Source organism: Pituophis catenifer, unplaced genomic scaffold (genome assembly GCF_029215685.1).
Source record: "Pituophis catenifer annectens isolate HBS135680 unplaced genomic scaffold, rPitCat1.0.hap2 SCAF_1, whole genome shotgun sequence".
In the NCBI taxonomy this organism is placed as follows: domain Eukaryota; kingdom Metazoa; phylum Chordata; class Lepidosauria; order Squamata; family Colubridae; genus Pituophis; species Pituophis catenifer.
The window spans coordinates 144,187,367-144,213,093 of record NW_027256881.1 but is presented as its reverse complement, the minus strand read 5'-3'; the positions used below and the strand labels follow the sequence as shown (position 1 = coordinate 144,213,093).

The window sequence follows — 25,727 nt, the reverse complement described above, 5'->3', positions numbered from 1 at the left end:
GTGCTTTGCAGGCCTAAATCACTCTTTCTGAGACCATGGTAACTTTGATCAGCCATTAAATGACCAGTCATAAGTCAAGGACTACCTGTAATATAGGATACAGCAACTGAGGGAGAAAACAGGTCATGGCAATCATCTTGAAAACTGATTTATCCATACCATATGATAGGAACTAGTCATAAATATCTGAGCAATAATTTAACTGCAAACATATTCATAGAAATGTACATAAACATTTAAAATAAGAAATGAGAAACTCTCAGGCAAAACAAATAAGAATAGCACAATAAACCAAAAAGGCACGTTGGAAGAGAAGTATGATGAGAAGAAAACGCAGGCCAGTGTTGAAAAAAATGTCTGGACAGCATGAATGGGAGAGCAGGAAAAGTAACAGTAGCAATGGCAAAAGGGGGAGAAAATGAAACTGCCTCTTACAACTTAAATGTGTGAATTTTAACTAGCAGATAAGAGAAAGAAAGAAAGAAAGAAAGAAAGAAAGAAAGAAAGAAAGAAAGAAAGAAAGAAAGAAAGAAAGAAAGCAGCAGTACAAAACAAATAACATTTTCTGTGCAATATCTTTTGGCCTCAGTGTACTGCTATTCCAAGTATTTGATTCAGAAGATGCTACTGATGTTGAATGGTCCACGGAGCAAAATAAATGAACTAATCAGAATGATAAACTGTGATTTCTTGACGACAAGCAGTAGTGAGCTCCATCACCAATGGAGCCCAAGGATGAACCAAAGCTTCATCCCAGATTATGAACTTCTGCTTTCATCTTTCCAGAAATATATCTTTGATAGGATTTTCATTCAATTTACCATCTTATCACAGCATGTAAAGTAAGATTCATAGATTATAGTCAAGTCTTGCTTATTTTTTTATGCAGGTCAGCTTCAAAATATGAGGTGCTAATATAAGTTAATAAAGCTGAGATTTAGTTATTAATGGAAACAAAAGCAAGAATTAGTCTCCTTTAGGCCATTCAGAAGGAGAGAGTAGCACTCGGCTACTTTGAATATTCTTTGAATTTCTTTCTTTGAATATTGTTAACCACAAAATTAACCATGTGCTGAAGTCTTGCCTCATGCAGGGCACTCTTCATTCTAGAATCATCCTGTTTCCATTCTTTACCCAGGTTTCTGACCTGCTGCCCTTTGCATTGAGTGTAATTTAATGTCTTTCAGTGTTCCTTTGGCAGTACAACAGCTTCTGAAATGTATCGGACTATTTTAGATTGCCAGTGATTTCAAATGTACTTCCCGTATACTTTCCATATTATACTAGTGCCCAGAACATTTTGAATGATGGGATGACCTTGTTAGTCTTCTGGGTATTTTAATTAGCCTACATCTCATAATATTTTTCTGATCTCCACTCTAAGAAAGTTTGGGAGGCTATAAAACCAGTTTTGGTTGCAATGGATATGGTAGTATTTATGGGGATTATTTCAGAGGTGGGTTTCAGCAGGTTCTGACCAGTTCTGGAGAACCAATAGCGAAAATTTTGAGTAGTTTGGAGAACTGGTAGTAAAAATTCTGACTGGCCCTGCCCCCATGTATTCTCTGCCTCCCAATTCCCAGCTGATCAGGAGGAAATGGGGATTTTGCAGTAACCTTCCCCTGCCACACCCACACAGCCATGCCACACTCACCAAGCCACACCCACAGAATCGGTAGTAAAAATTTTTGAAACCCACCACTGGATTATTTGATTAAAATCCTGGAGTAAAAAAAAAGGTTAAGAGATATTGGACAAAACATATAAGTTTGTTCAGCAAAAATAGATAATTACTTCCCACCCTGTTCAGAGTTAAATCTTATTTAAAAACACTGGCATAAATCCAAACATATAAATACCCTGCAATATCTTTGGAATAATTTCATAGTTATTCCAGATTCTCCACTGTTCTGGACTCTATTAAATTATTGTACAAAATGAATCAACCTCCCTTCCTTCTGACCGGAGAGTTTAATTTAACAATATTTGTACTGTTGAACTCCTGAAACCCATAAGCAGAAACTAAGCCCCATTGAGAGGGGTGACTTATTGTAAACTCTTTTTGTAAGAAGTGTGCTTTTGATATTCTATCTTTGTGCATATTAAATAGACAACCAATTTTGAAACTGTCTTATAAAATATATTTGCTTATGTGAGTGAAATAAGAATGGTTGAGCACTGTAACCTATAGGGCCATGATGGCGAACCTATGGCATGGGTGCCACAGGTGGCACGCGGAGCCATATCGGTGGGCACACAAGCTCAGCTCTGGCACGCATGCGTGCGCCAACCAGCTGATTTTCGGGCCTTCTGGACCCACCAGAAGTCAGGAAACACACTGTTTCTGGGGTGGGGAAGGCCGTTTTTGCCCTCCCCAGGCTCCTAAAAAGGTTCTGGAGCCTGGGGAGAGCAAAAAAACGGGCCTACCGGCCGCACCGTAGCATTGTGTGCCAAAAGCGGTGGCAGCACGGGAGGGGCAGGGCGCATAGAATTATGGGTGTGGGCACGCATGCATGTGACCCCACCATGCTCCCCCTGCTTTTGGCACGTGATGGCAAAAAGGTTAGCCATCACTGCTATAGGGTGAAGCTATGGAATAAGGTATTTTCTTAGTTTGATTGTAATTCCAAAATACTATGATTCTACTTCATCATAGTTCTTCTAAGTGTTAACATTTGCTAAATTCTGAAAAGCGTAATTTTGCCCTGATGAAATGTTATGAGACAACAAAGAACACAAACTGGTTATGTACATGGAACGTGCCATAGATGCATCTTATAAATGTCAGACACAATAACAATATCACCTTGGCCACAACTTCATTGAGCTGAACTTATAGGAGAAACAAATGAAAAGACTACTTGATCACTGAGTCAATTCTTATACCTTAGATCGATAATGTGTGAAGTTAGCTCAGTATAAATCTTAATCAGCTAAGACAACTGGTAAATTTACGTGCTGCTCTTGTAATTCTTCCAGCCCAATGACAACATTTTACTATTAGGGTTCTCAGAACCAGGGCAGAATTTAAAACCTTTTATCTGAATTTTTATCTCAATTAAGATCAACTGCTAGCGAAGTAACTATCCGGAGAAAGTTGCCCCAATAAATATTTACTGACATTTGCACAGCCAGCACTGATCTAGCATAGCTCCTCTCATTATACCATGTTCATAAGCCAATTATGTGATCAGCATGCAATGCTCAGTACTTTCTTGGTTTTTTTGCTGAAGAGGCTTCATTTGTTTCCTTTTTTAAAAAAATCCGGCCTTCCATTTTGGGAAGCATACCTCTCTCTATATTAATCCTTCTATTTTTTGTGTTATTCTGACAACAAATATGAATCTTTTAATTTTAATCAGATACAGCAATCAGATGACGAAACAAAATATTTTTTACACCCATTTGCATTTTTCTTTGCTCTCATCTAGCAAACTTTAGATTCGAAAAGGAAGCAAGTAGCATTTGATGTAAAAGTGCTTTATTGAAAAACAAAAGGAAGAGCAGGAATCTCATAAACTCTGCTATATCCTTACCTGTGCTCTGACTGCGGGATCTTTTTTAATCCACTTTATCACTGTTTCGTAAACCAGTTCTTCTGTTTTTGTGTTTAGGCTGTCATTTGACATATAGGAAATGACGTCATCCTTTGAGATATTAAGAATCTCCTCTTGATTTGCCACTTCTGGGAAAATCTGCAGGGCATAGGCCTTCGCCATATTGTATAGTTCGCTGCACTGCATTGCTTCAGCCATGGCTAATATTCCTAAGCAATTGCTAGCAGTCAACTGTTTTTCTAAAAAGAACGTAAAAAACAAAAGGTATAGGATAGGTCTTCCATTTTCTTGACCAATATTGCCACATTATTACATGTCACAAATGTATACCATGAGGATGGCTTTTACTCATTGTACATGTAGCCTGTCTGCTATTGTCATAAATAGCAATAACACTTAGATTTATATGCCGCTTCACAGCATTCTTTAAGCAGTTTACTGAGTCAGCATATTGGTCCCAACAATCTGGGTCCTCATTTTACCGACCTCAAAAGGATGGAAGGCTGAGTCAACCTTGAGCCAGTGAGGATCGAATTCCTAGCAGTGAGCTGTATTAGCCTGCAGTACTGCATTCTAACCACTGCGCCACCATGGCTCATGCCACTTGAATGTCATCTGGAAACTCAAAGGGTGATTGGAGATGAAGGATAAGCACCAGCCTCTAACAAATGTGCATAATAAGAGTAATAATATAAATACAAACTGAGCCTAGCATATCTTAAATATTAACCTTATTAAGAGGGAACATGAACAGCCAAGAGTAGGGGTGATGTTAAGGGCTGCGTAAATGTGGCAGTTCCATGAGAGCATTAAAGGATACAGAAGCTAGCAATAAGATACAGGGTTCAAAATCCTGAGAATCTTAGATTTCATTTTTTTAAAAAAACAATTTTTAAACATTTATTATTATTATTATGGTCCCAGAAATCAGAGAAGTTGGGGCCGTTAAGGATACTATTTCCTCCACCTACCCACCCTGCACTGCAGCAGTGACTTTGCAGTTGTTTCCCAATTAAAACTCAAGGATTTGGGATTAAACAATTCTTGAAATTAATTGCATAAATAATTGTAAATCCTAAGAAAAAGATTAAAATAAGTAAATCCTCAAGAAAGAAACCTCAAAAAAGATTAAAATAAATAAACTCCTAGTAAAAGATCCTCCAGGAGCCTTAAGTGTGTCACCCCAGAAGAAAAAAATTGAAAGTAAAGACATTTCAAAGGGAAGAAAAACTAATCTGAATCCCATATTGATCAAGGTAAAGATCTACTTTTACTTGGAAAAAATATCCTATTTGGTGGCAGCGTGGGGGGAGGATCTCTTATGAGAAAGGCATTTTTCAGTGGAAGGGCATTTTTTGGTGGAAAAATAAAAAAATATCTATTTTTACACCAAGGATCTATCTTTATTTATATAGTTCCTTGGGTCAATTAGATATCACAGCAGTTTCCTGTAATTTAAGGTAAAATGTGCCCTCGACACTACTTGGTAGGAGACTAACCAAATGTATTTGAGGGGATTAAGTGAGAGACAGCTGTAACTATCTTCTCCAGAAAGCTTGGCCCTTTCTAAAATGGAAACCAATCGGACAAAGTTGTCTAAGGATATCACAGCCACAAAATCTGAATAAATGAATCACTGTGTTTTTGTACAACGTATCAGGACATTGATGACTTTGAAGATTTGAAAGTGGTCTTGCTCGACATGTGTACAACTAAAATTCTCCTGTCGGTTGTAACCTTCAACTAATCCAAATGGTGCATCACAGCGCCAACATTTCTGAATAAAGGTACTTCATATTTGCTAACTTAAAGAACATGTACATCTGTGACCCTTTTCTCCTGTGTAAATGAAATTTAAAGGATCTTCACACCAGCTGTATTACCAAATTTGGACTGCCACATTGCCACAGCCAGCACATGATTATGATTCTGATACTCCTGCAAGCTTCTCACAAGCAAAGTCAACAGAGAAGGAAGTCAGAAACCATTTCCACTATTTGTTTGTTTTTTGGCCTGGCTGTGGTCATTCTGTTGATCTGTTTAGGTAAGTAAATATCTCTGAAACCATGACTCAACAGGTCATGGGGTTGTCTAGTTTGTCTCTAATACTTATGCTGTCATATTAGCAAAATAAGTTTCATTTGGAAAGTGCTTTTTGTGCACCCAGCACTGGAAAATATTTTTTTGGACAGTAATTCAGGCATAATGTTTAAAAAGTAACTTACTAGTCTTCAAGTTTGTTAATGATTTTTAAGGGTTAAAATTATTTTGAAATCTTTATCACTCTTATAATAACAAGACTCAGTTCTCTTGAATAATTCTTATTATCAAAGGATCAAGGGGAGATATAATGCTTCCAATTTCTGAAGCATTGGCTTTAGAACAATATAAAAACTTACTCTTAAGTTTCTTTTGTTTTACGGCTTCTTTAACCTGTCTGCTTACTAATGATTAAGCTTTATATCAGCATGGTTCATTCTGATTAATGATAGTCCAGGTATAGATTTTAAAAGCATCCCATCACGTAGGATTTAAAATTAAGTGGTTGTTTAAACTGAATTGTTTTATTCTTTATGGCAGCCAATGTTAGTGCCAATATAATGCTTCATCATGTTCAGACAGGTGGAAGGAATACATATAGACAGATTGAGACTTCATCACTCACTAACAATCTGTTAATCATGATTAAGATATCTCAAAAACCACATCTTCACTAATCCCAAGATATGCAAATGAAAGGGAGGTTCACGAACGGTGCCAAGTCAGGATTTGGGCATGGCTTAACATCATGAGCTAATCCAGCTATAAAGATCTGTTAAGCATGGTTTATAACATATGGCACCCCGCAAATCCATCCAACTATGCTTTATTCAGAACATTTTGCTAAAAAATGTAGCTTAATATATGAAAAAACCTCAATATTCTCCAATCTGAATGGCTGACAAGCAGAGGTATAATTGCAGCTCTGATAGTCCACAAGCAGCAATATAATTTCATCATTCTTTTTCCTTCTTCACCAATGAAGACAGTAGATAGAATTATAAATTCTGCTGCATTCATTGATTCCTATTCAGAACATGTTCTTTCTTACCCGGTCAAAACCTTGAGGTGCTGTATTCAGCTGTACTAATATTGCAAGTTTTCATGGGAAAGCACTGTATTTAGAAATCATATTACATTTCCCCCTGTGTATCTGTTTATTTTATTTCCAAAATAATAATAATAAAAACACATTAAAAATCACCCAAAGACAGCAAGGAAAATAGAGAACTGCTCTAAATATTCTCTTCAATCTTTAGGTTACTTAAAGCCATCTAAAAGAAAATGGAAGAGGAGAGGAAGAGGAATACAAATTCAAATAGAAAATTAATCCCTAAGCCAATTTGCCTCTGTAACATAGTGAGGAGACCTAACTAGTTTTTCCATTAGTGTCTCTCAGAAGAACACTGGAAATAGTGCTTTAAAGTGATGCAATGCTTATGATAAAATGAAAAATGAGTCCAGCTAAAATGCTTTTCTCTAAACTTTTCATAGAGCAAATACTCTACGACCTGTTTCTGCAACTCAATCCAGCAAGGGCTATAAATCAAAACAAGCAATTATATTTTATGAATTCTCCAAATGAGAATGCAAGCCTCTAAGTTCCTCATATATAATGAAACTTGCAGCCAAGTCTCCCAATTGCATAACTATAACACAGTTCACTGAATTCAAATATTAAATATTGGGAAAGGAAAGTTTCACATTGATTTAGTGGAAATAAATATATTGTGTTATAATAACCGAATCTTTAGAGATAATGTATACAGATATATTTGTGGGCTATTATAAAATCTATACAATCTATTAAAACATGCTGGAGCACAGTTGTTAAATCTGCACTAGGGCGGCAAATACCATGAGATATCCATCTTTAAACTCTATGAATAAAATCTGGACCAAACAAATGCAGTGAAATCAGAAAGCACAAATACCTTCAGCCCCATTTGGGCATTAGTGAACCCAAGAATGCTCTCCTCATGAGCCCTCCAGATGAGTCTTTCGGCAACTAGAGTGGCTGTAATGATGCTGGTGGGGCAGAATTGGGAAATGATTCAAGCCCCCTAAAAGAAGAGCAAGTTTTCTTGCCTTTACCATAACCTTGGAGTTGCGACCATAAATAGCAAGTAAATAGGGAAAGGATGTGACAGGAGTGTCCATTTTGCTTGTACTTTTTTTTTTTTTTTTTTTACTTTTTGTCCCCAAAAGTTCAAGTGGGTGGGGTGAGGAATCCCAGTTTTAAAGCACTTTTTAATTCCAGAGTTATTCTGAATTAAGATAAAAACTTTGCCGGAATATATGGATGATTCCTTCTCTGTTCCATTTGAAAGCATTTCTAAGGGCAATTCTATGGCTCTATATTTCTTGGATAGTTACAGAATGTAAAATGCTATAGTTCATATATAGAGGAGCTGAAAGGCAAAACAGAAGGAAATAGCATCAATACTTACCTAGAAAAGAAACACAGACTTTGCAGAATGTATGAAACTGGAATTTGCTGGCAGCCTCGAGAAGAGTTTTGGCGTTGGCAGAATCTATTACTAAGGAACCTGTATAAACAAATTCCAACAGCAGTTCCAGAACATCCGCCGTGAGATTTGATAATTCCAGCTCCAGCTTCTCGCTGCTTCGGCTACTGTCCCGGGGTGACCTAGCAACAGCAGACAACGAAATTCTTACAGGACATTAACTTTCCCCCAACGGTTGTCACTTACTGATGCCCAGAAAATCATATTATAAATTCACTGACATAGACTCTTCTTGTTTTTGTTTAAGAATAAAAAAAATACTGTATCTTAAAGAACAGATGAACTTAAAAGGGTTTTTATTACTGGATCTGAAAGAGAAAAATCTGCACACTCAAAAAAAAAAATCAGTTTATTGCTACTCTGCATATTCATGCAAAAAAATCGCAAACCAACGAAATGAACAAAAATTAAGAACAAAATCAGCCAACATTAATGAAAATATGGAATAGGATTAAATTTCAAAGGGAAGCAATACATTTTTATGTTTACAGTTCGCATCTCTCCATCATTGAATAACAAAACCAAGCAGGAGAAAAATAAACCCTGCTTTGTAAATGAACACCTTATCTCTTTTTTTGTTCCCAGGAGCTGTATCCTTCATAAAATACATGGAATTATATCTCCAAATAGAAAGTAAATGGCAAAATAGAGCTTAAAAATTCTTCTTATTCTCAAGGCTGCAGGCAATTTGAAAATAATCTGCACATTTGGTATCGATACATTGGTTGACCCTAAAAATATATTGTTCCCTTTAAGGCGCTTAAAAAAAAAAATAGAGGAAGGAAGGAGACCCCTCATGGTATTGCTTTGAAAACTAAATACAAGACGAGATAGACAGACAAAATGGTTAGAGCAAAGGAGGGACGGGGGTGGAACAACGACCAGCTCTGCCACAGCCAGCCAGCAGCCATCCTCTCGAAGTCTCATGACTGTGGCCTACCGCTTTTTCCTGCGTAAAGTGCTGAACAATTGGGTGATCAAAATAGCGCCTGCATTTCAAGTGTGCATTAGTGCTTGTGAACTTATCAGACAAAAAATAGATACACGGGGAGGGTGGTGAGGTGTTGGGGGGAAGGGACCAGTTCCTAACAGCTGGCACATGGATATAGCTGCTGCAAAATGCTAAAGTTGGGTTATACCTGAAAGACAAAACAAAACAAAAAGCATTTGGTAATATCGAGAAAAGGGGAGGAAAGTCTGTTAGCATAGGAAAGCAAATGCCTTTTAAATGGTTAGCGCCATCAGCACCTTTTCACAGAAACCTTAATTGGTTTTAATGTGGGTTCAAGTCCGGGTACTCTGCCATTGAAACCTGTGTCGGAATTAACCCCAACATTTGTATCAGCTTTCAGCAGCTCTCAAGTCTCCCAATGATTACAACATTATTTATTTTATTATCCCACCTTTATTATTTTTATAAATAACTCAAGACTGCAAACATACCTAATATTCCTTCCTCCTCCTATTTTCTCCCACAACAACCACCCTGTGAGGCGAATTGGTGTGAGAGAGAGAATGGCTGGCCCAAAGTCACCCAGCTGGCTTCCATGCTTAAAACAGGACTAGAACTCGAAGTCAGTTGGTGTTTAGCCTAGTGCCTTAACCACTAGATCTAGCACATTACTATGATTCCTATTTAAGACAACTCTGCTCTGATGTTTTAATACTTTAATAAAGTTTTAATTCAACTTGAGAATACAGTGTATGCCTCAGTAATTTTGGTATCATTACAATATGGTTGCATTTTACCTGGGTAAAAGCTTAACCAACTTTCCTATGAAATACTGTAAGTTTTATACAGAAAACAAAATAGAGAATGGTGCACTTGGGCACTGCACGTAGTTCACAACTGGCTTAAATTACTCAATTATTTTGTTGTTTCAGTTTGTATGAAAGTCTCTTTCATCTCTCTATGTGCCTTTTTCTCACTGGTACCACATTGTTATTGATGAGGATGTGCTTACTCATTCCATCATCCATTGCATCTACGCTGATGAAAACAGCAACAAGTACAATAGCTAGTAGTTAAATCTGTTAAGGTAAGGCAGCATTTTTTTCTACTTGCTTATTGGAAAAATCATAGATGGGAAAAAGCTCACTTTTTGCAAAAGCCAGAGAAAGTGCAAGGTAGAACGTGAATCTGGGCGAGAGTATTTCTGTCCATGCTTTTGTTACAAGTTGCTAACATTTATATATGTTAATTGTATCAATAGTTCTGCAAGTGATTAATCATACTCCGTTTTCCCTGGAGACAAAGGAAGGTAAATGCATCCAGAAACTTGTGAATAGCTTTAACCACCATTAGAATTTAAAAACAAAAACAAAAAACCAATATTTGAGACAACTCCAAATTGTTATTTCTCTCTGGAATAATTTTGTGATGATGTCTTCTCTTCATAATATACCATGCAATAAATGGCTGTTCCAATTGATTAAGCACCAAAACAAAGCTAAGGTGTTTAATCAATCACAAAAGCTGCTCATGGAGAGCATAATACCCAGCAGAGATTTATTGATCTAACATGACTTGCCAGAAATGGTAAAGAAAATTATATCCTTTCCTTCTTCTGGTGACAGCTTAATATTGGCAAGATGAGGTAACAGAGCTGCTGTGTGGCACACAGATCAGGGTATATTGCATGACAAGAAAGTTCTTGACCCAATCAACAAAACAAATTACATTAAAACAAATACATTCAAAAAGCAATCAAACACACAGAGAACAAATATGGCTTCCATAAAGATGGACAGCCTTGAACAAAATTAAACAAGAGGATAGATGGATTTCGATCATGGTTTCTATGAGATAAGCAAAAGGATATATAAACCCACCCAAACAATGGATTTAGTAGATTAACTTCTATAACTAGACAAACACATCACCCAATCCCACTAAAACGTATCAATAAAGGAAGGTATTTGTAGAAATGAGGGGTCATTGGTACTCTCTGAGCTTGGCTGTTTTCTTAAAGATGTTTCAGTACCCAAACTACGTAACACCATCAGTGTTCACTCAACAACTTTAGCACTGATGATGTTACCTAATTTGAGTAATGAAACAAGTGTGACAAAACAACCAAGCTCAGAAATCACCAAGGACCCCCACTAAAACTTATCTGGTAAATTGCAACAAGCAAGGACTGATTAATTAGGATCAACGGCTGTTCCCTCTCTCATGCCAAGGCAAGAGATCTGTTCTTCCAAGGCTGCTCATATTATTTTGGGAACAAAGGCAAAAAAGCAAAAACAAAACCCTCACAAGGGTTTCCCTTTTCTATCCACTGCACAAGAAGCTGCTTCACTCTGCTTAATGGAAGGATCTATCCTGAAAGTAAAAAAAGGAGAACAAAATAAACATTGGATACAATAGGGGCATTGAAATGGCCTCCGATTACCTCAGATAGGTGTGAGATCTTGCTGGATAACTCAAGAAGCTCTGAATCCCTTCTTTGGGTGAATTGAGGCAAATATACAAATTTTCATGATCTGTATTGCATTTAATTGTTGTAGGATTTTCCAACAGTTCCCTAACTCACTTTAGTGCATATAATGGGTAGCAATCTATGGAATTGTTTTTCACTAAATAACACATTGGGTGCAAGGAGAATATATATATATATTTCCCTAATGTTGAAAACAACACTTTCTGGCTACAATTTTTGGATCAATTTAGCCAACTTTTGTATAAATACTTTCTCACTCACATATATATAACCCAACAGCCTTTGGTAGGAACAAACAAAGATGAAATTTCTTATTGCTTAAGAGGGCATCTGTCCCTATAAAAACAGGGATCTCTAAACTTGGCAACTTTAAGACTTGTGGACTTCAACACCCAGAATTCCCCAGCCAGCTGGCTGGGGAATTCTGGGAATTGAAATCCACAAGTCTTAAAGTTGCCAAGTTTGGAGACCCCTGTTATAAAACAAGAATGTGCAAAGTATTTCGGACTGAAGTCTGCACCTGAATAGCATACCAAGACCCATGTTGCTTACAGTAGGAACTGACCAAGGCAAGACACCTTTATGAAGCTAGGGAAGAAAATAAGCATATAACATTGTTTAATTTTATTCAAATTAAATACAATAGAAGAGAAGTTATGTAGCTCAGGGTGGAATTGTGGAGTCCCAAGTACCCTCAGAGAGCACCGCTGATCCCACAATTAAATGCAGTTAACATAATTGTTCTCCATGTTCTTTAATGATGCTCTCCTTCTGCCAAATTAAAATTACAGTTTGGTGACAAATTCTGGTGGGAAAGGGACTAGGATTAGGGTTATAGCTGTCTTTCCTTGACTCTCTGTGATTGCCTGAGACTGCAGCAAGAAAACACTGCTGAAACAACTGAAGGCTGCAGTTGCTGAGAATACAGGTAGTCCTCGACTTACAACAGTTCATTTAGTGACCATTCAAAGTTACAACATCACTGAAAAAAGTGATTTATGTCAATGGGGAAACCAGATTCACTTAACAACCGTGTCACCAACTTAATCACAGCTTTAGTGATTCACTTAACAAATGTTTCATTTAGCAACAGAAATTATGGGCTCAATTGTGGTTATAAGTTGAGGATTACCTGTAATTATATTTAAAGAGGGGAAAGTTGCATTAGCAATTAAGTATTTCTATGGAAAAGACTAGATTGGGTTATGCACTGTGAAAATTCAGGGGTGTATAAAGTAAATTGGAAAACCAAAAAAGAGAGAAGAAAATTAAAACTTTCAGGTAGTGCATATGATACTACACCTGAAATGCTATATGTAGTACAAAGTGTCAAAATGTGCATTTGTACAATTTTATGTATTACTGGAGGTTGTCTGGAATACATTTTAGAAATCAGTAAATACTTAAATTGTATGGTGTATTAGTTTTTTTCCCTTCTCCCTGAAAGTTTAAATAGAATGATGTCATTTATTGGCCCAGTAATCATTGCTCACATTATAAAGGTCAAACATTTCACACTGTGGCAGGAAATCAATAACTTCCCCCAACAATTCAAGGGGGGATTATTTTTTTGGCTTCCAAAGAATAATGTCTAATAATTAATGATTTTTGTCCTTTTTTTATCAGCCTGGCATTCAGTGCTATGCACTGAATAGTTGTTCAGGCCTTATAAAGATATTAGGAAGTCCAACAGAACTGCACTCAAGGTATATCAGGGGCCAACCAATTTGCTCAAGTTAGTATTCAAGGAGGAAGTGAGCTTTTTAGCACCTAATTTTTATGAGGTTGAATTATTCTGTGAACTATTCCAGAATTAGGACATATGGAGCCTATAAGGACTACACCAGCAATAGTCAAGCTCTTCTGTATTCCTGCTATAGAACATTGTATAAAAATAATAGGGAGATATATCATTGCCCCACCCCCATATGTATATATGTATCATATGCCTTACCTATTAGACTTCTATAAAGACCTATCTATCCCTAGGATTATGAAGCAAGTATTTGACCTTGGGAGAACGTACAGGTGCTATCAAGGGTTGCACACAGAACTACTGGTATATCCATGTCTCCACACTCTGTCAAGTACTGTTTTGCCTCTGAATTCAAATGTTGCATTCAAATATTACCCACTTATTTTGTAGTGTAAACATGGGGTGATTAATGAACCTAATTTATGAAATTAAGATTTTTTAAAAAAAGTATTTTTTTTACATGATTTGAAGATGAAAGGATTATAATCTAAGAAAGTATGTTTCCAAATAATCTTAATTTTTAAACTGCTTTTGTTATTCAGTCATACATTCCTTCTCATCCTTTATAACCACCACAAATGGTCTATTTCTACACACAGTGTGCACATGCGCACACCTTCTCATCAAAACATTTCACTGAAATTGCTTAGTTAAGGCGCTATTTTATGGTACTATGGTGTAAAGTTCCTTCAAACTCAACGCTGCTTTCAGAAATTTTAAGTTTATAGACAGGATTTGTACACAGCCTCCATCTATCCCCACAGGGCTAAGCTTCATAGATTTCATTACACCTGCTAACCATATTTATTTTGGCTGATTAACCATCTGATTGTATTTTGAAGGCTGGCAATATTCTTTTTTCAAATTCACATTACATATGGAAAGCTATCTATACATATTATAGACAGCTGCCTGCTCTCTAGTTACTTGCCTGAGTTACATTAACAAGTCAAAACAAACTCAGGTTGTTCAAAAATGAAGCCATATGCCAGAAGAAGTGGTGTGACTACAGTAACGTGAGATACATAATTCAGAACAATTGTTTCAGCTTTGTTCTATCTGAGGAACGTAGCAGCATTCCCTACAGAGACTGTTTCAAAATTTTTGTTAAAATTATTGTTTTGCGCCTAGCAAATTCTTTTGACTGACAGTTCCATGAAGTTTTGTCTGTCTTGGAAATTATTAGCTGCAGTCCTGTTATCTATAAAAATCTGTTTTCAGTGGGTGAGAACACTATTTTAAATACCCCAAACCTGTTTTATTTCAAGTTGGTTAACTAGCCACTCTGACTAGAATTAAGCACTGAACCGTATCAATTTTAATAGGACTGAAATAGTAAAAATTCTGAAATTGGTGTGATTGGTCTGGCATTTACATCATACATGCTATATTCATAAAAAGCTGAGGACAATTAAAAGAATTTGGGTTGGTTTATTTACTATTACTTTTTAAAGATAATAGTTCCAATTCTATGCCTCAGTAGTTGGCTTCAAATACTGTCAGAAGCCATTGTTTGTTTAACTACAGTAAATGATTGTGGCTCACTGGAGACTTTTAAAAAGAGACTGGACAGCCACTTGTCTGGAATGGTATAAGATCTCCTGCTTGAGCAGGGGGTTGGACTACATGACCTCCAAGGTCCCTTCCAACTCCGTTATTCTGGGTAGGTTCGTATAACATGCTAAGTCAGAATTAAGTAAGCATATAATGGTTCAGTGCACTGTGAAAGCTCAATCCATCTCTTTTTAGTATCAAAGGACTCTACATTGTTTACTGTTGTGGAAAAATCAAAGTTCTATCATTAAAAAAATTACCTTACACAAAAGTTAGTATCCACACAGCAATTTCACTTATGTTTTCTATTTTTGGGCTGCCAAAGAACCCATTTTTCACAACTACCAAAAATGTCTCTGCTCAACTGCTGGTGGAAATAAATCCCATAATTTAGGATTATAGCAAGTCAGCTAATCAGAAATGTTTTTGGATTTCTACCAGGTATTAAGATATTCTGATTTTATCACAAAAATCACCCATCCAAGTTTTGATGGTATTCGCTATTACTTCCGAGTCAAAGGCCTCTGCATAAGACTCTTGCTAATTCCATTGCTTTCGCTGTGAGTGCCATTAACAGGCTCCATTTTGTTCCCGAAATATGCCTGATGGTGGTTGTGATATACCTACTATAATTTTCTGTTATATTTATTCAATTACATGTTATAGAAGAATATCTGTTCTTTCAGTATTTATGACTGCTTTATAATAGTTTCAGAAACTTATCTTGTAAACTTTACACATCTTTTTAGTTCTTTTCAATTCTGCAGATGGATGCATTTACTGCCTCAGGATATGAGGATTTACCAGATCTATTTCAGCTTACTGGAAGGATGAATCTTTTGGCCTATGTTTACATTTGCTCCGTTTTGAGAAAATATTTTTCATTGGTGCAAATCCATGGATCTAACATTCTGCGCCAGTAAATTACTCACCATAGTCACTGTCACTCAGTGAAGCCAAATCTGGCTTGATGAGAAATGCTGTGAGATAAACTTAAGCAAATTTAATGCTATAGTTGCTGAGCAAGTATGCTGAACTACAGATCTGCTATTCGGCTACAATGTTTGGGTTGTGTGTGTGTGGCGGGGAGGTGGGGAATACAATCTTAAAATCACAGTTTAAAATAAGAGGCAAAAAATGAGCCAGTTATCCTTGGAACAAAATGTTCCTTAACAAGCTTGTGTTTCTTGGAAAACTTACTGAGTAGGCTTCCTTAGAATCTGTTTCTAGAGGAACAAAGACAATGGACCGAAGAATAATTGTTGGCCCAAATACATATGAAAGCATCACCAGAAGCCAGCTTGTCTACTATACTACATAATAGCTCAGTTGGTTACTGAATTAAACAAAAAAAAATGTACAACTAAAATGCTCCCGAAGCCTCAAGGACAGCCAAGGACAGAATACAAAACATAACAGGAAAGAACAGAGTTGTCATTCTAGACATAAAGCATTTTCTCTGGCCTCTTTTAATCATATTTACTGCACAATACTAAAAGAAGGTAAGGAACACAGTTGTTGCTCTAACAATTCATTTTCACTCAAGTATCAAAGTATTTCCTGCTCTAAATTATGCAAAATTCCACATACTGCAGTATAGTTAAATATTTGTTCAGTTCAGGCTGAATTTTATGAACATTTAATCGTTCTTATATGTTGAGTAAGTTCCATGTGAAAAGAATTTATCAAGTGTCTAATTTACTGAGATCAAACAACTCTCTAATATTTTTATCTGGTTCCTCCAACGAGACAGATTGGTTGAGTAAACTAGGAAATCTGCATCTTGTTTAAGGATTTAGGATTCGTTCAATTAAAATTTTATGTGAGAGCTTAATTCATGTATTGTTGTTGTTAATTCATAGATCATTGTTGCTGCTCTTCATGATCTGATAGATATTATTTCATAGGAGCACAGTCAGAAACTGTGTTTATGTCTTCATTGAATTAGGTGCCTCTGTTGCTTTTGCCATTATCTAATAGAAATAGATGTTAGACCTTAAATGCCTCTGCCTCCTATGAATCTGTAGAAAAACAGTAGCATTTTTTACAGAGTTCTGATTCCATGCATTATTGAAATCAAGATTGCAAAATCTTGACCATTACCTTACTAACACGAGTTAACTGCAACTATTCAGTACTTTGAGTATTGTTCAGCACTGCCTTTTTAATTTTAATAATACCAATTGATCTTTTTTTCCATAATTACTTACAAACAGCGTAATGTTTAACTGCAACATCTTGCAATCTTTTAAACTGTGGTACTGTATATTCACATAAACCACTAATTAAACATAGCTGTCTAAAGATCCCATTCTTAGAACGTAGAAAAACCTGTTATGAATCATTAATGTCTCCAGGTGGGGCTAGACAGACCACAGGTGAGATTTAATGGATTCATAGATCTGACTGCATCTTAATATGATTTGTTTTTTCATCAGTGAAATAAGTAAATCCAGCTATTTTGCTGTAGTTTCTGATTTTGTATGTATACTTTCTCTCCTTGAAATACTGAGCTAACCACATCCTCCAGAGATGTTGAAAGAGTTGTTTCAAAGTCTTTCCCAAGTCATCTCCATATCATTACCTCTTCTGCACTTAGGGTTTGTTATAACTGATAAAAAATCAGGGGGCTTTAGGGAACAATTTATTATATCCAGATTAAAATAATTTAAAACCAGTGACACATCCATTTGGTGATCCGTATCAGTTGTGTTTTAATACTCAAGCTGGTGTTATCTGACAGTACCAAAGAAAAATTATATTTGGAGCTTGGACTCCAAAAAGCAACTATACAAATCTTGATGGAATTCTGTTACTATTTTAAGGGTACAAAATTTAAGGAGTTAAGTTCAGTGTTAAAAAATATTAAAACACAATCTGGATTCTCATTTTGCCACAAAAGTCCAGTTTTGATTTTAAAAAGTGTTGGGAATAGCGTTAACAACTGAAAGACTACGCTTAAGAGTTTGAGATTGGGCTTTCAATCTCAATTTGGGGTATGATCCAAATTGAAAAATATGTAGGAATTGCTGAGGACTTTTGCCTCAAAAAGCTTTAAAAAATGAGCACAGCTTGAACAAAACAAAACAAAAAGCTTCAGTAAGTCCACTAACACTATGTTGAATGCTTTGGGCTATGAATTTCTCATGTTCTTTGCAGGAACCAGTAAAGTGGAAAATAACTTTGTTCTGTGCAGTCTTGACTATTAATGGTTCAACAGTGTTTTAAAGCTGTTTTTGCAAAAATCTCAATCTCAGATTGTTGCATCATCCACAAAAAGTAACCCATTAGATGTCTGTCTGTTATTGTCTGCTCTTTCAGGTATATGAAACTCCTGGCAGTTAATTGACTATGTTGTTCAAAACTTGGGATGTAAATATTCCCTATAGAGATCATGATTTCCCTTTGACTTTTATCTAAGTCCCCAAACAGCCAGGACCAGAAGGGTATGAGACTCAAGTAAATATATGGTTATTGGTTAAGTCATGAAATCACTTTGTGCACCACTGTAACGCTGCAGCATGCCTCACTGCCTATTTATCCATAGCAACATAGTGATTAGTTTGACATTGCTTGGACAAGATTTGCAGTTCTGTTATGACTGAAAGGGAAACCTTAGGAGTAAGCAATAAACTTTCAAAGGAAGCTGAGTGATCCACAGCTTTAATATTAATGAAATAGGTGTCTAAATTGGGATGAAAATAAATTTCAAGAATAGTCCTCTTGATTTTGAGATGGCAGATTCTGTTTATTTCCAACAGGTTAATATGATCCCCTCTGACTCTTCAGAGTAAATATCTTGTATAAATCTTACAAATCTAGTAATTGTTGTCAGGAAGGTCAACCAATGAAAAAACTCTATTTCATTGACTTTTTAAAGGGTCTGAATGTTTAATAAATTAAAATGATACAATATCATCTGAGTGCAATGCACTGTTGCAAAGATACTATTAAGCTTTTAGGAGAGCAATTTTGCTGCTGGTGGTAAAAGGAGCAAAACAACAATAAATAAATATTTGAATGCACTGTTTGATTCGTGACATTTACATTCTGCGTGCAGATTCCTGATCTCTAAAGGACCACAGCACATCTAATAAGTGAGAAATTCACTATTCATTAAAAAAACAAATCCTAAAGGATACATGCACTGTAGCACATTCAACCCTTTAAACTGGAATCATGTTTTTTAATCATTATTGGTTCCAGATAAATTTTGTGGCTATTCAGTTCTGACTGCAGTTAGGTTTAAAGTCTTATTACAATTGATACTTTCAGTCCTGCAGGCTCAGTGCAAGACCAATCACCTTCTGTCAGTGGTGAAATGCCCTTACCTTTGCTACCGGTTTGGGAGTGTGAGAGTGCGTGCTACGCTCACACCTCTTCTGCGCATGCGCAGAGGGTAAAAAATGGGACATACTAACATCCCGGCGAGTGGGCCGAGCCCGCCACCATCGCTACCGGTTCTCATGAGCCGGATAGATCCCGCCAGATTTCACCGCTGCCTTCCGTGGAAGGAACTGACGTATTTAAAACTCTCAATAAATTTCTGCATAGAAATTCATGAATGTGTAGTCTGAGTTTTCCAGAGGTTTGGCAGCTGTAAAGCATCAAATCTAAAAGCCACCTGAAATGTTAAGGAAGAATATGTTCCACGGCTGAACAAATAGAGCATAAAGCAGAACTCTTATCCCAAACTATCTAAAAGGACATGGAACTATTTTTCCATAATACTATTTAAATGAGCTAGCTTAAAAAAAAAAAAGAAAGACATTGCTAGCATTCTCCGGGTACCCATCCAGCTGTAAAAGGAAGAGTACACTTTGTTCTTTCCACCAAGCCATTGGACCATCTCTCAGATTTTATAACTGGATTAACAGAAGTTGCTGACATTCCTTTGGCTTTAATTCATAACACAATACCATTTAAGCTAATGGCTCTTTTCTTTTTAAATAAGGTTGTGCAACCCTCTTTCATATTCTGTCTTCTGGAAGTGCTGGACTAATCTCCACGCTGGCTGGGAAACCACAGGAGTATGCACCTAAGGCATGGACAGTGGAAGTTAGAACAAGTCAGCCATCTAAGCTAGCAGATGTTTAGCATCATGAAAAGGAGTAGTGTTAATTTGTCATTCATATGCTTTTATTGCCAGGTAAGGGGAGAAGCGTTTGTGGGTTTTTCTGATTTGCTTCCAAAATAACTAGGATGACTTTGGATACTCTCCAAAGTTTTGACAGCATTTGCTACTCCTTGCCTCAGATGGCAAGAGTGTCTTGGTTAATTGTGTTGTGCTCAATGGCTGTTAATTTCGCTGCTAATTTTGTTGTGTTCCAACAGGCATTTAGCAGATTTAGTATTTACTCAGTTTTAGATACTTTCACTAAAAGTGCAAATTGAAAACAAAAACTAGGACTTGGCTAAACAAGTGCATAATTATTTCTAGCTTTGTTTTCCCAAGTGCACTGAATCTTAATAAAGGAGGCCTAAAGTATGGCTTCACGTGGTTTTATAAAGAAAATCATTACAGGATGCAGCGACCTTCTGCAGAAATTAATAGGATTTATACATGTTCAGTTTTGGAAGTCATCAGGAGTCAGGTGGCATATAAATGTAATACATAAAGTACTAATCTACTTGAATACACAGAATAAACTTAAATCAAAAATCTGGGATAAAATTAAAGAATTATCGTTAACAGGGCAGACCAAACACCAACAAACAGCTGCTTTTGTGTTGGAAGCATTGAGGCGCTTCCGGGTTGGGAGGATTAGATGGTGAGAATCTATGGAGATTGTCAGTCAACGAGGTCATGGTTGTCCCAAAGGTGCTTTTTCAAGAGGCAACTGGACTTTCTTGTTTTTTCCTTGAAGATGTTTTGCTTCTCATCCAAGAAGCTTCTTCAATTTCTTGGATGAGAAGTGAAACGTCTTCAAAGAAAAAACAAGAAAGTCCAGTTGCCTCTTGAAAAAGCATCTCTAGGCTGATTAGATGGTGACATCACTGTTGCCCAGGGGATGCCCAGTTTAGGGCTCCTTTCATGTCCCCATTAAAACACAATGTTCCTATTTTACTTAGTTGTTGATTCATTTCAGCAAATTCCCTTGACCTACCTCTACCATACCTGAACCAATATTAGTTCAGGCATGGTAGAGGTTTTGCTAGTATTTTTTGGCTTGTGACCTAAAAAGTGTGAACATTTTCACAGGATGTTGACACCAATATAACAAGAAAGTTAGATTTGAAACTTTTTTTAAAAAATTTGATTTATATGCCGCCCTTCTCCGGAGACTCAGGGCGGCTTACAAGGCGTTAAGCAATAGCCTTCATACTTTTGTATACTTATACAAAGTCAGCTTATTGCCCCCACAAACTGGGTCCTCAATTTACCCACCTTAGAAAGGATGGAAGGCTGAGTTGACCTTGAGCCTGGGGAGAATTGAACTCGCAGTAATTGCAGGCAGCTAGATGTTAAATGCTGCCTTAGGAGGCATTAGCCTCCTATGCCATTCAGGCTCTTTTTCAACAAACTTCAACAAACTTTCCATGCAGATGAGTAAGAAGTTCTTGTAAGTTTCAAAAACAGCAAATAAAAAAAAAAATACACCATAAATATTTGGAACCTGAAATTAATTTCAAGTTATTTTCTACCAGTGTCTATAAAGGGAAATATTTCAACCCGAAGCTACAATTTCTAGGGACTACAATAGCTAATAGCTAAATACACAAAGACATACACGTGTGTGCTGTATCTGTGTGTGCAGAGTTGTCTTATTGACCTACCTACAGATAGATAAGTTAATCATCTTTCTTATGATATAAATACCTCTTATGATATAAAACCATAGTTAAAATGTAACCCTCCAAAATCGGAAGAACTGCAGTCATGAATGGTGATGTCTGGCATCTCTGTTCATACACAATGCAACCTCCAAAATAATTGAAGGAGAAATGGATACAGGAATATTCGAGTTATATATGCCTGAAAAGGACGCAAAAAACTCTGCCTGAAAGGAAGTGGAATGGAATCTCAGCCGATTTCCAAATCTGTTCACATAAATTTAAAATACACTTCTGAGAAGACTACACTGTTGAAAATTGGCTAAGAAATTTATTAAATATATGCTGTATAGCAAACGTAAGTTCCCAAAACTATACACATAGTTTCAAAGGAGTCTTTCCCAACATTCTTCTCCAGAATTGCATTTCCTACATGTTGGTATTCAGTTGACATTTATTTGGGGCACTGTGTTTGCTGGTGTAACATAGAGTTTCCACCCATAATGCTCCAACATATAATATTCCAGATTTGGAACCCTGTGATAGAGGCCCTTTGCTAAAGGCTGCAATTTGGAGCATATCTAAAGGGAGCAAGAGATCTCTCCTCCATCCATTCACTGCTTCTGCATTCTAAAATACACATCTTTGTGTATTTGCTCTACAAAGTAAAAAACAAAACGAAAACTATTTGGGTGTAATTATACACAACTGTAATACTTAGTTCTTCCTAACTAGAAGCCCCATTTTAACAGATAATTCATGCTTATCCTTGTTAAGCTACTTTGGTTTTCCATCTTTAAGTTTTATTCTGTTTGCATCTCTTGCTATTTGTATTTATATGTTTATATATGAGAGAATGCAGGAGTCAGAAAAGTCTTATGAAAGTTTGAGTGTGGACGTTTTAGTTCTAACTAGAGTAATGGAAAATACTATCTCTAACCAGTGGTGGGCTGCTGCCGGTTGTAACAACCGGTTTGCCCGGAATGGAAAATATGAGCCCGTGCGCTCTCTCGCTTAGCTCGCGCGCCTTACGCGTATGCTCACAGCATCAAAAAAACAGCATTTATATAGGATGTGATAGCGCCAGAATGGGTGGGCGGGGCCAGCCGCTGGTTGGAACTACCAGTTCGCCCAAACCAGTCTGAACTGGCAGCAGCCCACCACTGACTCTAGCCATATGTATCCAGTTTCACTTATATATACATCTGTCAGAAGATGTTATATAGTGCTAGTACTTCTCCTTGAGTTACCAAGTTCCATGTTCATCCATCTTTAGTTATAAAGAATAGTAAGAGCCTCTTCTTGTTAACTTTAACTTCACTTTCATATGATACATATGAAAATGTTACTGTCCTGGAAGGACAATTTCTGGAAGGTTAGTATGAAACAAAGTGGTTTAGGTACAAAGTGGATGCAGCTATGTTACATAGAAGGTCAGGACTGTCCTAACATATTTGTGTTCAAGGGAGTTGGGGTTTTCTTAATAGGCTAAATGTGATTGATAGCAAATAATGTTAACATTTACCAATGCAAAGTGGTAGACATTATATTATCAAGTCCTGGCAATAATAGGAAAGAATTTTGCAAGTTACAAAAAGAAGTCCCAGAAGTATCATCCAGATACATTTATTGAATTGCTTAATTAAAGCATTTAATCTCATCTTCTGTTAAATTGTTTAAAGGAGGCTCACAAAAGTTGAAGATGCTAAAATTGCAAGAAAAACCATTAGGAGAGTATCAGTGTTTTGTCTTAAAGTATTCTACAATTATTATTGAATTCAGATCTGATTTTCTCCAGAAACAGATGGTATCTGACAACCTGACTAGCAAGGAAGAGACTTCGCAATTAAATCAGTGATACTGCAAGGCTAGTCAATTACAGGATTTTTATCAATCGAGCCAAAGACTTTCCCTGCAGAATATATATCTCATCTTGGCAAGAGGCATATAATGTAACCTTCACTAGTAAGTGATAATGAGCAGGCAGGAATATAGAATCCAAGAGCAACTAAAGCTAGCTATAATTTGGTTTATGGAAGGGGGAAAAGTATACTAGCTCAACTCTTTGTGAATAATTGATAAGGCAGTTAGTTCAGCTATACAACGGTAGTATAGTGTCACCACAATTATTTAAAAACAAACAAATAAAAAAATTCCAAGCTTTAATGAAAGGACATTTTTCTGTTTCTCAGAAAAGAAGACACAGCAAAAATGCAACCCTGAAATAAAATATAGCCACTACTGTGTTAGTGACAACGTTTAAAAGCTCAATTTGAAAGCCAACACAATGTTTTGCAATCCCCATTTTTTTCTCTTTTTGTACAGTCCAGGTTCAGAGTCTGTTCTGAAAAATACAGTGAGCTGGAAATAAGGATCCAGATTAATTTGCTGATGACTGTAGAAATATGAACATTATTGCACTCTTCTTGGTTCCCCCAATCTTGCTATGTTGATTTGCTAATACTGTAAAAATACCATGAATTTATGAAGGAAACACATTTTAAAATAATCCATGTAATGGTAAATAAACCGTTACATGCAATGTTACAATCAAATGGAGGGGGAAAATTGCAAAGATGGAAATTTACACAAAGACACTATGGCAGGCCTAACACACTACATGGTCAAGTTACTCTATCAAGTAGAAAGAATTCAGGATTTTTTTAAAAGTTAAATTTCTCTCTTTGTTAAATAAAGTCATGTTAAAAAGGTATAACTTCAATATTTGATTTATCATGTATTCACCCTTTTCAATTCCACAAGCATCAGATGTCCCAAATGTCAACGTCCAAAGGGTTAAATGTCTATTATATAACACAATCCTTGTTAGTATGAAAACTTTGGCAATTTTTAAATAATATTGGTTATTGCAGCCTGGAGGAAGAGTTAGTAGTATCCCCTTTTAATTATTAACCTAATAAGTTGTGTTTTGTGATCAACGCTGTTTTTCAGTTGTTTGAGTTTGATTTTAAAATGCTCCATGACAGAGCATTTCTCTTCAGCCAAAATGTGCAAATAATGAGATCTGGAATTGTGCAGATCAGCTTATGTGTAAGAAATGAATCTGAGTCTTTTGTTTGAAAAAAATACATTCAGAGTAAGTGGAAAGAATGGCTACTGGCTCTGTGACAGGAGAGTCAAATCTTCATAAACCTGAAAGAGAGGGGAGGAAAAAAAAGCGACACAAATGCGTCCTACAAAAGAACAGACCAGATCACAGCTGGAAGGAAGGCAAACCTTTTAATCAGGTCCTTGAAATACAAGCTGCAGGAAGCTAGAACATTTTGGTGGACTTCAAACTCTTTGCCTTCAACAATAATTTTCAGGTCTGTAAACTCTTTCGCTCTGCGTTGCTGGTTCAACTCCTTCAACATTTCTGCAGAACAGAGAAGACAGACAGTGCCAGGTTTCCCATTAAGAGATTTTTTTTCAAAAATGTATTATTTAAAAAGTAAAAATTAAAAACAAGAAGAGTAGAGAAATAGGAAATGTTTGATGGTTTTGTTGGCAAGACTGGTTCAACGTTGGATAGTCAAAGAAATCACAAACATCATACTATATAAATAAATATATGCATATAAAAGTCAAAAACAATATGTTTAGGCAACAAATCCTACATTTCAAAGAGAAAAATAAGTTTTCCTGCATCAGTCAAAATTGGAAATGCAACAACCCATCATCACAGAACAGTTAACAATACATTTTGAAACAGAATGCAAGAAGAACTTGCTTGACTTCTAAATATACTGGAATTAATACTGAATAAACTAACATTTATGAAGCAGTATGAAAAAAGTGCAACATTTGCGAAAATCCTTAACTTAGTAATGTTGTAAGTTCTTTTAAACCAGGAAGTTTTTGCTAACAGCAGGCCTATCAATGACAATTTGAAAATTATAAAAGCACCAGGAAAACTTTCTGACATATTTCATATTTAATTAAAAAAAAAAAGAGAGAATTAAAGGTAGTCTTACTATTTCTTCCATTTCTTCCAATCTGAATTTTCATTGTATTCAGTTTTTAGAGGAGTTTTTACAATTGAGTTTCTGGTACCAATTAATTTCAACCCAAGGCA

The 25,727-nt window shown here is 36.3% G+C and overlaps 1 protein-coding gene across 1 annotated transcript in view; it reads right to left on the bottom strand.

Moving 5' to 3' along the window:
- Positions 1 to 25,727, bottom strand: part of KLHL29 (kelch like family member 29) — a 278,015-nt gene that overhangs the window by 67,236 nt on the left and 185,052 nt on the right. The window contains exons 4-6 of the mRNA XM_070955789.1: positions 24,890 to 25,028; positions 8,048 to 8,247; positions 3,537 to 3,796 (exon numbers count right to left, since the gene is read on the bottom strand). Coding sequence (XP_070811890.1) covers positions 3,537 to 3,796; positions 8,048 to 8,247; positions 24,890 to 25,028 — 599 coding nt within the window. The remainder of the gene's footprint in view (positions 1 to 3,536; positions 3,797 to 8,047; positions 8,248 to 24,889; positions 25,029 to 25,727) is intronic.